The sequence below is a fragment of the Schistocerca americana genome, chromosome 1 (genome assembly GCF_021461395.2).
Source record: "Schistocerca americana isolate TAMUIC-IGC-003095 chromosome 1, iqSchAmer2.1, whole genome shotgun sequence".
In the NCBI taxonomy this organism is placed as follows: Eukaryota; Metazoa; Arthropoda; class Insecta; order Orthoptera; family Acrididae; genus Schistocerca; species Schistocerca americana.
In genome coordinates this window covers 477,298,182-477,317,491 of record NC_060119.1, presented here as the reverse complement: position 1 = coordinate 477,317,491, position 19,310 = coordinate 477,298,182, and the positions used below count along the sequence as shown (strand labels likewise).

General features: G+C 39.2%; 1 protein-coding gene across 1 annotated transcript in view; it reads right to left on the bottom strand.

Annotated features, from left to right (window-relative positions):
* The window catches only part of LOC124564982 (ionotropic receptor 93a), a 308,796-nt gene that overhangs the window by 185,635 nt on the left and 103,851 nt on the right, over positions 1 to 19,310 (bottom strand). The window contains exon 3 of the mRNA XM_047131014.1: positions 8,463 to 8,562. Coding sequence (XP_046986970.1) covers positions 8,463 to 8,562 — 100 coding nt within the window. The remainder of the gene's footprint in view (positions 1 to 8,462; positions 8,563 to 19,310) is intronic.

Sequence of the window (19,310 nt, the reverse complement as noted above, 5' to 3'; positions counted from 1 at the left end):
AAACAGCACATTCTGAAATCATGTGCATTTGGGTGTCTGTGTGGTTGTCTGTATGAGTGTGTATACATTTACTAGAAAAAGAGCAAAAGCTAGGGTGAATAGTGTTTCCTGTTGCATGTTTCTATGCTCCTCTACAGATGAGTGGCTACTTTTCCCTCATTTTATGTACAGTATCTACTTTAATATTTTCCAACTGGTCAAATGCCTGAAAAATTTGCTGACGCTGATAGGCTACTTGTGTAAATGACCGCAAAAGTATTACCAGATATATGATAATACTGGCAGTATCTCCATTGTACTGGAAGAGTATGAAACAAACTGCAACTGCACTGAACACAATGGAAGCAGAATACATATGTGTCTGTGACAGCCTCTGAAAGAGAGGTGGTACGGATGAGAGAGTTATTGAAGATTATTGAAGAGTCTTGACCTGAAATGACTGAAGCATTAATACTTGTGTTGTGTGATAATCAAGAAGAAATTATAGATTCCAAGAAACATGTAGATAAATCATGGAAAAAACATGTAGCCCAAAAAAAAAAACCAGGTTCACCAGGGAGAAAGTAATGGATGGAATGACTGACATTCGATGGATAAAACTCAAGCAGACTTGTTACCAAATCCATGGAAACAGAATATTCACGGATGTCACTGTGATAAAATATTACATAATGAGAATAATACAAGAGATATACATGTTTTTAGTTTTCGAGTTTATTTGTAGCTATCATTTCAAGAGGAAGAGGGATATGGGGAACGTTAAGGAAGCGGACAGCAGCTCCTTTATTTGATCTGTTTTGGTGTCTGGATTATCTTTGACTCTGCTGTTGCTTGAATAGAAAATAAACAGGCAAGAACTCTTTGTTCTGTTAATAAGAAATTTCATTCTCTCTACTTTACTGGTGTACATAGTTTTCTTTCAGTAAATATTAGTGTATGTAGTAGAACTGTTTACTCTACTTTACATGTGTGTGTCAGAGGGTAGTTTGTGTACAGCTATCACTTCCCCTCATTTCCTGTTCCAGTAGCAAATAGTTCAAGGGAAGAACTGTTGCTGATAAACCTTCATGTGGGCCTGAACCACTCTAATTTTATCTTCATGGTCTTTTTGTGAGATATGCATAGGAGGATGGAATATATTTGTTGACTCTTCTAGAACTGTACATGCTTCGATCTTTAACAATAATAAGTCAAACCATGTAGCAGAGTGCCTCTCATGCAGTGTTTGCCACTGGAATGGGTTGATCATTTACTTGATGCTCTTATGGTTACTATATGAACCTGTAACGGAAGACACTGCTCCTTTTTGGATCTTTTCTATTTCATCTATCAGTCATATCTGGGCGTGTACCATTCTAACAAGCAATATTTAAGTATTTGGTCAATTGGGTGTTTTCTAAGCTACCTCCTTAGTTAGTGGACTACATTTCCTGGGGATTCTTCCAATGAATTTCACTCTGTCATCTGCATTACTCATGATCAGTTATATGTGATCATTTCACTTCAAATGCATAGATATCTTCTGCAAGCAAGTGTTTCCAGTGAATGTTCCGCAATTGTATAACTATACAGTAAAGGGTCTTTCTGTCTGTGTATTCACAATACATTATAGTTGTTTGTGTTGTGAGTCACTTGCCCTCCCCTGCACCACTTTCTCATCCCCTGCAGGTCTTCCTGCAGATTTGCTACAGTTTAATAGCAGTGTGACTTCACTGTATGATACAACAGCACCATCTGCAAAAAGCCTCATGAAACTTCAGTCTTTATCTACTAGGTCATTTGTATATGCTATGAAAAGTGATGGCCCTATAACACTCCCCTGCGGCATGTCAGAAGTTACTTTTACACCTGAAGAGTTTTCATTCAGAATAACATGCTGGTTACTAGAAACTCTTTAATCTGATTGCACAGTTGGTCGGATATTCTTTGTACTCATATTTTTTTCATTAGGCAGCAGTGTGGAACTGTATTGAATCTGTTCTGGAAGTCACGGGTCATCTATTTGGGTGCCTATATCTACTGCTTTCTGGACCTCATGGACAAACAGAGCAAGCTGTGTTTCACACAAATTTTGTTTTCAGAACCCATGTTGGTTCCTAGAGAGGAAATTTTGAGCCTCCAGAAATGTCATAATGCATGAGCATAAAACATGTTCCAAAATTCTACAACTGACGAATATCAGAGATATAGTCCTATAGTTTGCTGCATCCATTTGATGACCCTTCTTGAAAAAGGTAATGACTTGTACTTTTAATTGGATCATCAGGAGAACTTCACTCCTCCAAAAATCAATGGTACAATGTTGCTAGAAGAGGAGCATGTTCTTTCACATAATCTATGTAGAATCATATTGCCATCCCATCAGGCCAGTGATCTTCTCTCTTTTGAGCAATTTCATCTGCTTTTCTGTCCTGTGGTATCACATTTCAATATCAGTCATTCTGTTGTTCATGCGATGATTTAAAGGAGGCAATTCATCTGTGAAACAGTTTTGGAAAAAGACTTAGTATTTCAGCCGTTTCTGTGTTTCCCTCCATTTCAATGCCATTATGAACACAGAGTGTCTGGACGGATGTCTTTAATCCATTTAAGGCTTAAAATGGCCTAAGACAATAAATTCTTAGGATTTTATGTCAAATCAGTAGACAGAATTTTACTTTCAGATTTGTTGAACACTCCATGCATGGCTCTCCTTCTGCTGATTTTGGCTTCTTTTAATTTTTATTTATATGTGAGGCTGTAGTTACTGAAGGCTTGGTACACTGGAACTCATCACAGTCATACACGTTGTTTAATGAACAATAAGTACTTTATTGAATAATGATTAACAAAACATAAGACATGTACAAACACACTGCATTACATATCACACTGTTCTCCTTTCTCCCTAAGAGCCACACTTTTCAGTCTATTGGGCAGGAAAGTGTGTTTCTTCATCCAAGTGATCCTGACTGGGTTGATTTTCTTTAACTTTCAATATTATTGTTCTTGTCATTGCTACATAACTGTCCACCCCACACATGGCATGGAGCACTAGGGGAGTAATGTATGCAATATGCACATGTAGCATTTCCTTCATATGCTGTAATACCCATTAGTGGAACAGCAAACATGAAATGTAGATATACATACAATAAAACATGTCACATAAAAGATCAACAATGCTTCAGTCCAATCAATATGGAAAGCTATAGACACTGTATAATATGTAATTAAAACATGTACAAGAACTTTGTCTCAATGACAATAGAAAAGTAAGAGAATAGTACCAACAAAACCAACACATATTCTATAGCAGATTGGATGTACCCGTGAATTAAGCAAGGGTTCAATAAAGGAATCCATATAAAAAAAGACCACAACTTAAATAATTGTCTTTTAATGTTATGGTTGCAATTAGTTTAACAAGGGGAGGAAAACGAGAACAATATCTGCACGGGTACCTGTTACTGCACAGTAGTTTCACTGTGTATGACATTTTGTTTTTTGTATATTTGACTGTACAGTCCTCCAAGTGCAGTTGTGATCTATGCCAATGTCCATAGTGGGATTGTGTTGCATCAGCTGGTGTAGCAGTAGGGGTATGGTATACAGCTGTCAGCTATGCCTATGCATGATGTGAACCTCTAACGCTTCCTGTAAGGTAGGTGCATACAAAGAATCTTGCAACTTGCATGTTGCGTCTGTCTTGCAAAATCCTCCCCCCCTCCCCCCCCCCCCTCCCCCCCCCCCCCAGTTTCAGCTGATTTACTGAACCTGTTGATGATTTTCCACATAGACTGATGTCAAAACTGTTATCATCTTGGCTTAACTCTTTGTGTGAATATGAAATTGACTGGTGGTCATGTAACATTACAAAACCACAGTGTTTCAATTCTTTGTGTACAAACTCTTGCAGAGAACCATGATATTGTTGGAGAGGAGTGTGGATCTTGACACTATGCATTTTCACTCATTGAACTAATTCAGGCATATCTTTTGAGTCTAGTAAGGCTGCTAGTTCAACAAGTACGTAAATTTAGTGCTTGTCCATACAGTATTTCAGCCAGAGATGCTTGTAAGTCCTTAAAAGCTGATCTCACACCTAATAACACCCAAGGAAGGTTTTCATGCTACTCTCCCCCCGCCCCCCCCCCCCCCCCCAAGGCACATTAATACTGCTTTTAAAGTGCAATGCCATCACTCTACCAACCTGTTGCTTTGAGGGTGGTAAGTGGTGGGTCAAAAGCATATCATCATGGATATTTGACAAAGGTTCAAGAACAGGTCTGGGTCAAACTAACTATCCTTATCTGTTGTGATTGCCATGGGGTATCCACAGTGTGCAATCCATATTTCTATAAATGCTTATGTTGTTGATTCTGCCGTAATGTCAGGCAGTGGAGTAGCCTAAACCCCTCTTGACACTCTGTCAGTAGCTGGTAAGATACATCTAAATCACCCAACTGTGTCCAGGTGTACATACTGTAGTTGTGTGGCAGCAATTTTGAATGGGCCTCAAGCTGGAGTTGAGCGTCATCCTATTTTACTCTTATGACCTTCCACACAAGCCTGTGTCCAAAGTTGGCACTATTTTTTTCATATATAGGCATGCAAAACGTTGGGTCACCAACCTGACCAATTGGCCTATGCCTGGATAAGCCAATCCATGCATCTTGCTAAAGATGGTTTTTCTGTAATTTTTGGATTTGAAAGTGCAGATGCATCCTTGCTAATTGTCATACAATAATCTGGTTACTGTACTGATCATTTGCTGATGTTCTAATTTTAGATTCATTTTGTTGTTTTTTTAATAACTTTTGGAGTTCCTTTTCAGTCTCTTGTAGTGCGTAAATTCATAAAAGTTTAGGCAGATCGACATAGTACTGGTTCTAAAAAAGTAGTCAGGAACCATATTATCTGCCTCTTTATGTGTACAACATCCATGGAGAATTGACTGATCAAATCCAAGTGCCTAAAACATCACGGTGAACAATTTTTATTGGAGTTTCTTGATTGCCTCCACCCATGGGCAGTGATCAATAAATATTTTAAATTATTATTCTTCAGTGTTTGCCTTGAAATGTCTAATGACCTCATGAAATGCCAACAATGCCTGATCAAACCTGTACCATTAGAATTCAGCCATAGTCAACTTTTTTGAAAATAATCTGAGTGGGTAGTGTTTTGTATCAGTAATCTGATGCATCACAGTACTGATCACCAAGTTGCTCACACCAGATGTTATGGTTAATGGGGCACCTTCTACCAGGTGTGCTAGAGTAACAGCCTAAACATCTCCTACGAAAAATTATGGTTCCTATGAATCAGTGCAGCTCCTGAAAGGTTGTAGGAGTAGGTGTAAAATGGATTGTTTCAAGTTGTTTGTTTGTGAGTTTAATCTTGGTGCTATTTATGGAATGAAATATACTGACATAAAGATCAGACAGTGCTTATCATTGAAGATAAATACTGAGAACACCAACAGCACACCAGACTGCAGCAGCCAAACAAGTGAGCAGCCACAGAACATTGGCTATCAGAATTACACATAACAGACTACAACGATATTAAGGTACTGAAACAGACGTTTAATGTCTGGAACTGTTTCATTAAAGAATCTATCAATACTGGCATAGAGGAACTACAATCAATAATAGTGGTAGTGGCTACAATCTGGGGATCTACACTTAGTCTGATTAAGGTGAGGGACGAAGTATACTACGATGACTGACTTCGGGGACTGTCGGAGCAACAGAAGCAGCAGAGACACCATCAGCTTGTGTCCCTGGGCACAAGCCTTGGGCAGTGCTACTTGTTGACAGGAATAGGGACAGGAGATGCTGTACACATGTGAACACCTGGGTGCAGACTATATGCATAGGGCCAGATCAGTGGAAGGGAGGAGGAGGCATAAGCCTTGGCCAGCTGGCTCCTAAGGAATAAGTTCAACAGGACGCCTGACAATGACAATGCAGCCTTGTTATAATATTGTGCCTGTTGGGCAATGAAATCCATCCTTCCACCTATGAACTACACTAGACTATTGCTAAACCAGCAATTCTTCACACATATGGGTGCCAGATTAGCAGAAGTGCCAGACTACTGAGAGGGTCTTAAATTTACTATAAACACATAGGGATTGTACTTCATCAAATCCAAAGATAAATTCATTTTCACAGAAAATACTACTTTATTATACGTTTTATAGCTGCACTAAATTCTGTTCTACGCATTTTAAGTTTCCTGGTAATATTACTGTCTGTGAATTTACCTTAGCACAAATCAGTTAAGTGATGACATGACATGATTGGACAATGGATGGAAACAAATAATGCAAGGGAACACTCTCAGCTTGGTTCACTGCTGAATACTCTTTCACGGTTTTGAAAGGTATTTTTGTTTGTTGACAATGGTGCTGCCACTCCCCTGGTTGTGTTTTTTTTTTTCCCCTCCCCCCCCCCCCCCCCCTCGTCACTGTGGCTTATTATTGTGTAGAACATGCTAACATCTCGAATTCTTTCTAGCCAGCCTGCAAATTAACTATCATGTAGCAATTCTGCACGAAATTCTGGGTATACTATCCCTTTACTTTACATATGTTTAGCACAAAAACTACAGCAACTGATTTAAGAAACACCACATTGCCATTGGCACTACAGATATGCACTGCATATGCATGCAGATTTATGAATACTAGAGTGCATAGAAAAACGGGTGCATAACAATACGGCCACAAAACAATACGGAAACGAAGACAAAATACCATGTATTATAAATGCTTAGCTACTACACTTTAGCAAATTAAATAGTGCTGTTTGCTGTATGTAGAATGGTTGAAGTGCTTTAAAAAAATAATTTTACCATAAACTAATCCAATCATTTTAAAGTCCGCCATAATGCATCCCAGCCAGTAGATGCAAAATCTGCACACTAGACAGGTACAGATACTTAAAACCACCAAATTTGGTAGGAAAAATCAATAACTTTGCAATACTGATCCACAGTCCAGTCCACAGCCACCCACACCACACTGACCGAAAGATCAACGAACTCAACCTCATAAAAAGTCACAAACTCGACTAATCGTGTTTGTATGAATTTCATTAACTACATACAAAATAAACAGAAAGATGTACCTGCTGAACGTTGAGCCAACAATGATAAGTCACTGACATTGTTTCCAGGTAATACTGGTTCATTTTCTCTCAATTCTACCTCTTCTTTCTTCCTTTTCAGTAAAAAGCAAACAACGATCTCCTTGTCTATGTTTCAATGTCTTTTTTTGTGTCTGACGCGACAAACCACAACAATGCCCTATATGTAAAGCAGCAATTTGAAAACATACTACACCTACTTTAAATAGATTATGTAACAAGTGATGAAAATTGTACTGTACGTAGTATAGTACTAAGACAGTAGGATAATACCAAGTAAGTCTAATTTGAGATTTCTCATGGGTGGACCCAAATGCTTTTTGGGGGGATGGGGGGGGGGGGGGGAGGGAGGCTTGAGCCTCTTAGTCCCCCTTTCTACCCCCCCGAAATCTGCTACTGGTAGTTGTCCTTTCAAGTTGAACGCCTAGTAGCCGGAAGTGTGCCAGGTTACTGAGGGCCGTATTAGCGAGAGTTCAGTGTATTTCCACAATAGAGGAGCTGTTGTCCACTTCTCTTCACAATTTTTTTGAGGAATAGTAAATAATGTCTCAACTTCCATGAGTATTCAGAGTGTAATCATGAACTATTTAAATCTTTCAGTTTGAGCTGGTTTGTGGAGCAAAAGAGGGTTCAAAGGAGTTGTTGGTGTACGTATAATGTTCTAATCTTTTTTTCATTCCATAAAAATGTTTTGCGTATATGATCATGGGAGTAAAGTGGAATAATTGGAAGGAATGTTACAGCCTTCCCATGGACTGCTGCAAAGCAGTGTTTTAAAATTGAACTTAACCTTAATTTGTGCAGTTATCCTTTCTAATAGTAGCACTACTCCTTGAATGTGAGCATAAGAACATCTCTGGAATTTGGAAATATAGGTGTAGTTTTAACGGAGTCATGAGATGCTTTCAGGTGATTCAGTTGAAAATCAGTCATAAAAGGCAAGTTTTAAGCTGCAGTAAAAAACCAGTCACATAGTTTTAACATCTGAGCAAGTTTAACCCTACACCTTATTTATATCTGTAAATCATGTAGCACTGAATTTGGTATCTGAATGGCTTATTCATCTACTATTGTCTCATCAGTACTTTTAAGTTAGTTGCCAGTTCGCCTTATAAATAACTGAGGGCAGGAGCTTTTCCTTTGCTGTAGTGATTGACTCCATATTTCTCAGTTTCGATGGTAGAATTTTCTCATTAGTGCCACATGTCATATACAAATGTGGAAACTATTTACCTTTTCAGTTGTGTCACTGTCTATCTTCTAATTCTGCTATATGTGATCTGCCAGCTCATACAAAGAAAGTATTTGTTTCTATGAAAAGCTTACCTTGTGTGATCAGCAGCGAGTTCAAAGAATGAGAGCGCAATTGGCAAACCACCATCATTACGTGTCATTGCCTCAACTATATTGGCCTGTAATTCCTTAACTGCAACATATGGTTACACAAAACTGAAGAAATGTTATTCAGGAAAATATTGTAAATGGTCGTAAGTATCTGTAATAAGTATTATCATCAACTTCCTGGCACTTATGCAAAGCCATGTAATTTCAAAATTGGGTTATATTATTCACAATATAATCTGGTACTAGGCAATGTAATCATAAATCTTTGAATCAATAATACACTGTAATCAATCAGAAGTAATCTAAAACAAAATTTATCATATTTGTAACAAGAGAAAATTACTTGATTAAATATGATATCAGATAGCGCCTGCCTGCATATAATCTACATGCACTGTAGTGTAATTAGTGTTCCACACTCATTTGTTGCAATAAACCCCCTCTATGTCAAATAACATGCATTATGTTACTGTAGAGCCAAACAACAGAACTATCCAGTTTTTTGTAATCTTACAAGTGCTTTTGATTGCATGAACCATCAAATTCTACTTCTGAAACTGAAATGTTATGGCATTAATGGCACACTATTTCCACGGATAAAATTTAATCATCATAAAAGAAAGCAGAGTATAATTTTAACAAACCACACCATGGGAATAAAAATAAAATCAGAATGAGAAACATAAATATGGCACTCCACAAAGCTCATTATTGACTTCATTCTTGTTCCTGTTCAACATAAATTATCTTTAAATGATTTTGAAATATTATTCTGAATCTGTAATATTTGCTGATGACACAAGCTTGCTAATAAAATGCCCAACTCACGCACACCAGGCATAGCATAAATGGTACTTGAGCAAGCCTTTACCTGGTTCACTAGAAAAATTTAATTCTTATTAAAAAACTCCCATGTTCTGCAATTTAAGAAATATTAAAATTACCTGTTGATGCTGGAAACAGATTAAAGGTCACACAATAAACAAAACACTAAGGGTAAAATTCATTGGTTGAGCTGGGTGGAAAGCTAAAATGGAGGCAATATGTAGACAAACTATGTAAAAAATTCAGTTTGACATATTTTGCACTAAGAATGAGCCATCAAGATGAGAGGTCTGGTTTGCTTCACACATTTTTCATCCCTGTTGACGTCCTGAATCCTCTTCAGGGGCAATGCAGTTGAAATGAAGAACATTTTCATTTTGGGAAAGCAGTCAGAGTACTTGGTGTACTTTTGTATTCACTGTCTTCATTTACTTTGTAATCCTAAATTTTCTTATTTTGTTCATTCTGAAACTGTGGGTGCTAATTTTTTTAGCATAAAAATTGAACATGTTAATTAAAATGTTCAATTTTTATAAAGAGAATCATGGTTTTGTATAAGTGCTACATGAGTGAAGAATAGACTCAAATGAGAAAATTGTTTTTTATGTTTACTACTGTTTGGATATGTACTCATTACATAATAACATTTTAGGTGGGATGCTTAAATGTGTAATGACAAACTATGCAATGAAAATATCTCCAAACCTAAATATCAAACGTAGGTTGAAAATAATTATGTATCATGCAGACACCAATTAGCATGCATTATATCCTGGCTAGATGTACAGGAATACAAGTAACAACATGACTGTACTAACAGTCATATTAGTATCGATCTAGTGACAGTTTTACTTCTGAATATTTCAGTCACAATATTATATAAAGCTGTTGATGAATCATATGTTTTTAATTCTCTCTCTCGCTCATCACCTCTATCACAAATCAGCAGAAACAGTTTCTTGGACACCCTCAAGCAAAGCAGCAACCGGCCACTTTTTAAAATCTTTATTATATGAGAATAGACGTTTCTGCTCTTCACTCATCTTCATCTAATGAATGCAACACTGCATTTGTGCAGCAATGAATCTATAACTGTTTTTGCAGTCCAAATCAAGGCAGAAGAAGGAGCCACAAATTACGGAAAAAAAAGGTAGCTGCAGTATTCAAAATGCACTCAATAAAAACTTATACTGAAGAAGATATGAATGTGCTGTTTAAGACTCTCCCAATGTCCACAGATAATGGTGTGAAAGCTGCACAATATTACAACAATACAGCTTCTTGTCATCTTCAGTTGCTTACAGATGTATGGCTGATGTGGTTTGCCAGTACATGCACTGGCTCACTAGAAAAGCACAGGTGCCAAAGGGTTGGATAACATTATCACAGACAAATCATAGAGAATGTCGATGCCCTGAGTCCTCTGCAGTAGAAATGGGGTATGATCTGTGTATGAGTGACAACGGAAACCCTAACCACAAGACATGGACCCAGAACATATGGGCAGAGTGCTGGCACCCAGTTTAAGGGTCCTGACTGTCATCCTCCATCTGTGTTGACTCTCTAGATTCATCGGTCAGTGGATGTTAATCCCTTAGTACATCAGTGTTGGTTCCCATGCTTTGCTAAGCTGAAATCCCATATCTCTGTTAGTGAGGGTTTTAGTTATATGTATTTCAACTGCTTCTTCAATGACAGAGTCTCACTGTGTGAAGACAGACAACAGGATCTTTGCCTCTCCATAGTTTATGTCCCACGTCTAGACTATATTCAGTAACAGAAGATTTTTCTAGTCTACCTGTTATGACATGATGACTAAGTTCATCGCATCTATCTTTAAGAGAATGACACATTTCGTCATTGTATGATTTTTAACACTAGGATTGGGATTTTATATGCCCACAGTCTCCTTCAACATAGGTTGTCTTTAACAGAACCCAGTATCATTTGTACTCAGGCTGGGGGGCAGAAAACACATTTTATTTGACTTTTCTTGAATCTTATAGGAGATGACACCAATGTAAGGTAGAAAAGCCATCCCCGAGAAGTTCTCCATTTCTTCTGTTTCTTCTTGAGGTGTAGTGTATGCTGGTTGAAGTGAATTTCAAATTTGCTTATCAGAGTAATTATTCTGGACAAACACAGAGCGACAGCTATATGAACGAGAATCCTTAATACACCACTGAGTTGGGACGGATGATAGCAGCTCATAGTTCGCAGACATAGGTCAGTGTGAGCTGATTAATGGAACAAACTGTGACAGAGCAAACAGTCTTCTTTTCTATGGACCAAGATATCTAAAAACAGGAGTTCTCCACTTCCATGGTGAAGCAGATGTTTGGATGGAGAGAGTTAAGATGTTCCAAAAATGAATGAAGTGTTGTCCTCCGTGTTGCCCTCCCCAGGTGACTATAGGACAAAGGTGTCGTCCACATATTTCCAATACCGATAAGGTTTAGAAACCGCTGATGAAGTGTTTTGTCCTTGAAGCCTCCTGTAAAATTGTGGGAGACTGAGGGCTCTCCACAGCAGGACTGTCAGTTAGCTCAAATTATTGTTCATTAAACAAAACATAAGTTGAGGTAAGCAGATGCGTGAAAAGATGTAAGATGTTCTTCTCAATGAATCCACCAGAGGTGCTCATACAAACAAAGAGATCACATTGAAACTCACTTACACATCACTTGGTTCTAGATGAAAATTCCCCAGTTGCTGTATAAAATCCTCTAAGTTTCGAACATGGTGTTCACATTTTCATACCAAAGGGCTCAAAAGGAAAGCCAGATGTTTGTCAAGATAACATGTTAGGGCTCCTATACTGCTCACAATGGGGTGAAGTGGAGCCACTTCTTTATGTATCTTATTCAGGCCATAAAGTTGTGGTGGATCCGGCTCTTCTACTCTTAAGCTCTTTTTCAGATGTTCAGGAAATCGGCTGGATTTGTGAGGGTGAACGTCTTCCACTGTACTGTATCCATTGAGTCCTTAAAAAGACAACAATACGCTGAGTCTTGCAATAAATCCTTCATCTTGCCAAAATATGTTACTGCAGGCAGAAGGGCGGTGGGGTTCCCCTTGTCAACAAGTAAAATTACTATTTTTGTGTCTACTTGTAAAGAACAGAGTACCTCAGTGGTGATCCTACTTATGGCCATGCAAGTCTCTCACCTTATTTGTTTAGCAGTTTCACTGGGAAATTACAAGATACTTTACTCAAAGCCACTGATCAAATCCTTGATGTGTAAAGTATTCGTAATGGGAGCAAAATTTAGTCCCTCTTCCAACACTGATATAGCAGCATTGCTCAGTGCTTTATCTGTGAAATTAAACGAAGTGCATCTGCATAGTTTATCTTCTTGTGGTGACTGGTGTGCAGGGTGATGGAGCTTGGAAGATTGACAGACCACAGCCTGCTGCCATGCCCAAGTGACCACACCCAGGAACCCGCTAAAAGACACTGTGAGATATTCAGATGAAGTGAAAGAAAGCTTCTGGAGAAGACTAATTCTCACCTTGTGTAATGGATTCATTCTCTCACCAGAGCCCTTGTGGCTCATTGTTTAATCATTCTGGTGGCTACAGAGTTGATCGAGTTGAAGAATATAATTTACTACAGAATGCAGTGTATCATCATCTCCTTAAGGATCCAACAAATGCAGTACAACAGAAGACATCCTCCCTCCTCAAATCCAGCCAGCTTCTTCAACTGTTGTAACTGTGACCATTCTGGTTGCGGGGTTGCAGAGAATGAAGTGTGGTGGGACCAAACGGGAGCAGCCCGTGAACAACAAACATACAGGAAAGGACAGACATGAACAACAACGGACAACCGAGTAAGACGTTACGACGACAACACGCAAGAAGCAATGGGGTGACAAGAGACAACCAAACAAATCCACAACATCCACACTAGTAATGTAAACAAAGTACTGTAAACACGCTGTCTGTTGCCAAGATGTCGATAGACTCCACGAATTTCAGACTGCCTAGCTGAGCGGGAGGCCGGCGCTTATGTACAGGATACTGTAAGTCGCTATTGGCTGCTGGGACCACATGCTCCACCATGGTGCCCTCACGTTAATTGCAAGCCAGGAAAGTGCGCAGCCATGGCGTATGGTGCGACGACTGTAGAGACCTCTAGTGTAATCAAGGTCCATGCCATCTGGCACAGATTCAAAACCCACGACACTCGGTACCAGATCCCTCCCCCCTGAAACTTGCGTGTAGGGGCGGAAAAGCCCCGGACGGTGCCAAGGTGGGAAACAGATGGGGAAAGACTTGGGCTCATCATCGGATTCAATGAGGTTATTTCTTTTTGTAAGTTTGACTCGACACTTAGTTTTTCGTGAAACTCGAAATCAGCACCAATTTGATTTTCTTCATTTTTAACTTTTGTTTCATCTGTATTTACTTTTTTTACAACAGCTGCAGTGTCAGAAATATCATCCATACTACTTGAACTCGAAGTCCAACCAGCAACATTTTTTGCGAAAAATTTATCTACTCTGCCAAGCGCTTTTAGAACATTGGCTTCTCCTTTCGTTTCATAATTTTCGAAATGCCGCCCCACTTAATTTTGCATGTTTGCTTTTTTCACTGTTATTCATGGTAAGGCACTTACAAAATTGTACACCAACAGTCAAAACAAAAGAAAAAAGTTTGTGAATGGAAAGAAAGAAAGACTGTATACAGTTCCAATCGTACTACACCGCATGTGAGCACAAAGCTTTTTACTTTAAACATGGCACACAAGCACAAAGCATTTCCCTTCAAACACGGAGCTATGAACTGACCAACTCGGATTACTCGACTAACTGTGCTATGAGAGAACGACAATGCTGAATAATTTAATTTCATTGTCCCCTGTTTCTCTGTTGTCAGTGAACAGTAGAAGCATACCTGCCGGCTAAAACTCGTATCGTAAAGAAAATGGGACAGTCCCTTTCTTGGCTTCTGTTTCCCATGTCGCCGGAATTTTAGCTGGGACGCAAATATGTTCTGAATATTCTTAGCATTGTCTCTCTAATTTAAAATGCAAATAATTTTTTCAATTTCAAGCAGTGAGCTGTGCTGGATCGACCCTTATCCCACTTATTCTTATAACATTTTAGAGGTTTCTGTGGGCAGAGAAGACAGATTACAAAGTTTAAGTAGTCTTGATGATAGTTGATGTGGTGTGTTGTCATTTGTGTGAACACAGCTGTTGTGTCTACATGCAAATGCACCTTTTGTTCCAACATAAAATACAAATAACCTTTCCTCAAAGAAAAAAAAGCTTAGTGAAGAAGTTTAATATTTTGCAATGCTACATACTATTTGAGTGCACAGAGTGGGAACTTTGATATCATGCAGGCTGCAGCACAATAAATGACACAAATGAAAGTTGGTCTCTTCTTCATTTTTCGCAAAAAAGTAACTAACTAAATAAATAAATTTTTAAACTGTTGTGAAGTGTATTTCACACATTATTAGACATTCTGATTATGTTATTTTCGTACAAACATGTGTTTTAAAATGTAAATACTCCCAGTATCAACATGTCTTGTTAAACGGGTGTCATTGAATTAAAACTCAGATACTGAAGACCACAGAGCTTTCACATTAATTACAGTAATGTAGGGCTTACTTGATACTTCCTCGTAATTTTTACAAGAAATTTAAGTAGAATTGGGTTTTACATACTGAGGCCTACACATGTTACAGTATTGAAAAAACTGGTGATTAGTTTATCACAGCTTTTCAGGGGTCCCAGTATTTTCATGGGAAAATTATGGTAGGGTTAAGTAGAAGCCGACAACATTCTTGGAATAATAATGCTTCAAACATTGTATTGTAGATTGTCGTCCTGACAGCTTACTTCAAAATAGTTTGAACAATCATGAAGATGATACCAGACAGACATCGAATGTTAAATTTCCATTCAGTCACCAAGTAAACTATGTATATTTCTAAGCTTGTATTCTCGAATTTCGTTCTGAAGGCTTATTTAAACTAGCAAGTTGTTTAGCAATATTAAAAATTTTTGTCATTTGTAAGCGCAGTTATTTTAAAATGTAAAAGGTTAAAATGGGTACACAGCAAAAAATGCTGCCCGTGCCTAGTGGGCCTATATGTAAATCCGCCGCTGTGCAGCACCCACAAGGTAGTTACACAAATTGGTCACAAATCGATATTTATACAAATATCGATGGAAAATGCAAAATTGTAAACTTCTGCAGCTGATGGATGAATGTGTAATGTGGCAGCCTAATTTCATCATGCAGCTACCAAGGACTGTAAACAGGTGACATAACGATACCAGGGCATAAATACTTTGTGAATTTCATTGTGTGTACTCAGTTAGATACTAACTATGCCTTGCAGACTGGCCCAGCATTTAAGAGAGGAAAGACCGTAAACAGGGGACATAACGATACGAGGGCATAAATTCTTTGTGAATTTCATTGTGTGCACTCAGTTGGACAGTAACTATGCCTTGCAGACTGGCCCAGCATTTGAGAGAGGAAGTGTAGTAGGGCTCAAAGTAGCTATTTGGAATAACTGGCTAATTGAATAGGAGTGATGCCACTGTAAGACAATGCTGGCAGGAATAGGCGAACCATGGATAAACACACCATAAAGAAGGAAATAGTCAATGTAAAGAGATGACAGAATGTGAGGACCATGCAATCATCAGAGCCGCACTCAGAGCCCCGGATTCATTGTTTCCACTGCCCATGTGCCTCAGTGGCCACAAGGGCCAGCAATAGGGCACTCACAAAAAAGGAACTGACCTCACAGTGCCCCTTGCACCTACTACCATCGACCTCTGTACACCAATTAGCACTTTTTCAAATTGTGTCAGGCACATTCACCCTGGAATCTCACTAGTAGTAGGGCAATGGCGGCTCTGGTGCAATTTGTTTCTGGAGGTTGCACACATTCAGGGGTAAGCATACAGGAGAAGGAAGAGATTAGTTTTTAATATCCTATCGACAAAGAGGTCACTAGAGATGGAGCACAAATTCGGATCAGGAAGGGTGGGGAAGGAAATCGACCATGCCATTTCAAAGGTACCATCCTGGCATCTACCAGAAACATTTAGGGAAATCACAGAAAACCTAAATCAGAATGGCCAGACACAGATTTGAACCATTGTCCTTCCAAATGTGAGCCCTGTGTGCTAACCACTCAGCCACCTCGCTCTGTGGCAAGCATAACTTCAGGGGCAAATTATTTTCATTCCCCTCCCCTTGCCTCTTGTTATGCTAATTGATTTATGACCCCTTGGGGGTACTACCAACTTTCTGAAAAAACACCTACTCCTTCCACTCACCTTCCTCCTCCCTCATCCTTCTCCTCCCTCACCCCTCTGGGATATCCTAACCCCTTCTCTCTGCTCCTTGCTGATACAAGCACACTTTTGATATAAAATTAATTAAATTGATCAATTAATTACCCTTCCCCCTCTGGTACATCCCATAGCCTAACACTCCTCCCCCACTCACCCCCTCCCCATCAGCAACTGTCACATGTCACTGGAAACCACACTAACTGCTAACCCCTCTTTTGTCCTGAACAAAGTATCAGGTACCTGATAAACCCAAAGCTGTGTTTGCCTTGGAAATAGGTCTTCCACTGTATGAAATTGATTGGCTAATTAATTAATCGATAACCTCTGTATGGGACACTTTTTCTTTGTATCCTATTGGTGGATACTAGGACTGACGTATTTCACATGAAATTGCAGGATTCTATCGCACAACCACCCACTCTCCAACCCTTACTCTCCCCTCTTCGAGATTTTCTCCATACCTCCTATTTTTGGATACTAGCACAGTTAGGTTGTTTGGCAGGAAATTCTTTACATTGGAGGTAGCTGAAAATGTAGTGACAAGTTCAAATTTCAGTTCGGTGGCACTATATCCTTAAACAATTTACAGGAGATGAGGCATGGGTTTGATTGGAATGTGCTCATGATACCAGTATCGGAAACAATAAATTGATCAATCAGGAATTTGAAATTGCCACTAGAAGCGGTGCTGTATAAAATTATAGTTGTAATTTCAAATTTCAGAGGGAATTTATGCTGTCATGTTGTGCAACTCCTGCCCACCTACATGCCTGCTAAGTAAATTTTTTAAAGCACTATAGAATCCCCAAGTTGATTCTCCCTGCTACACCAAGAAGAAGGAAGAGGGGAAAGAGTCTACCATATGACAGAATAGTAACAGCAACATATCCACATTTACTTAAATAAATACCTCTCCATCTCTCTGCTGCTAGACAGAGTCCACTGGGATGTGCTGAGAAGCACTCAACGCCACACACAGAAGCTGTCAGCATATGGACAAGACACTTTGTAAACACATACATTTAAACCACAATCCATTCAGTAGTTGCTGTCATGATTAGATGCTGGAGACTGCAGAAACATAGGTAGGTCACTGTCTCGTGTTGGCCTTGCTGGTAGCTGTACCCTAATCTCCCGGCACCCACACACCAGCCATTCTGAATGCTCAGAGGATGGAGAAAGTGCTGCCATCACCACCACCCATGAACTGATCAATTTACATTAGAGAAATACATACATACATTCGCCATATTGGATCTTCTCAAATTTCCACATAAAGTCGGAAAATACTCGCAATACATGCAATCATGAAGGCTGCCCAACACATACTGCGTATTAGTTCTCTACTCACCCACCCAGAGCATGACATGCTGAGGTCAACTGCACACTTGTAACGTGCCTGACGGCTGGTCCTGGCAGAGGTTCGAGTCCTCCCTCGGGCATGGGTGTGTGCGTTTGTCCTTAGGATAATTTAGGTTAAGTAATGTGTAAGCTAAGGGACTGATGACCTTAGCAGTTAATTCCCATAAGATTTCACACACAGTTGAACATTTGTAATGCGCCTGACCATTTTGGGAAGCTCATCAGTGGTTTGTGACTTAAGCCAGAAATGTCCATTCATTCTGGCCACTGGCCACCTTAGCCATACGCCAGGACACCAAACACAGCCATTCCAAGAAACCAGCCACATATTTATTAGTATAATTACAATGAAATATTACGATTGCATCACCAATCTGGTGACATTTGACAATGAGCACACTATTGGAAATACATGCTCCTGATGACTGTGGTTCTGGAAATATTAATTTCCCATGTAACTCTCTATCCTCCTTATGAATGGGCATAATTTTTCTCGTAAAATATTTCATACCCTTGACGACGATCGACGCACTGAAAATGCAATTTTCCACAGCAAATCCATAGCGTCCAATCCAACAAAGGCAAAGAAAATGATGTGGGTGGCACTATGATTTTCACAATCATAGTCCCACCCACATCATTTTCTTTGACTCTGTTGGAACACTAACCAGAGTAACATTATGTTCCAACAGCATAAAATTTCTGACAAGTAGCATGATTATCATTTATAGATTTATAGCAGCCGAAAAATTATGATATGTCCACACCTAAATCAGCTGGGTGTAGTTTTGCACGGCCTACCACTGCTTTCTAGTAGCAAAAACCTCCTGCCACATCATCGTTATCACATATTTGTCGGGGAATAAAGAGAGCAATTACAATTAAGAAGCCCTCACTTCTTTTATTTACATAACATACGTTCTTGCACGATAGTCGGCGTTTGCCAGAACAGGAAGGACTGACACCTCCAGCCAAGCCACAGACCCCTGCTAATTCTCTCAGAATCACATCAATTCTGACATCACTATCCCTCATTAGAAGACTGTTGTCCTCCATCGATCACTGACTAGCTAGAGAGCTATCACAATGAGAAAAATAGGACACTAACTTGGAGGAGGAAATGCAGAGTATACGTGGATTGCACAAAGAAATTCAGAAGTATAACACCTACAACTCATTGACTCAGAATAACTGTCTATAAATATCTCTCCGTAAAGCTCTTTAACTCATTCATTGTATCCCTATGAGTGCCACGTTAGAAATACCCCACTCTGATAGTGTCAGTCAGAGTCTGCGTTAACAAGACAGTC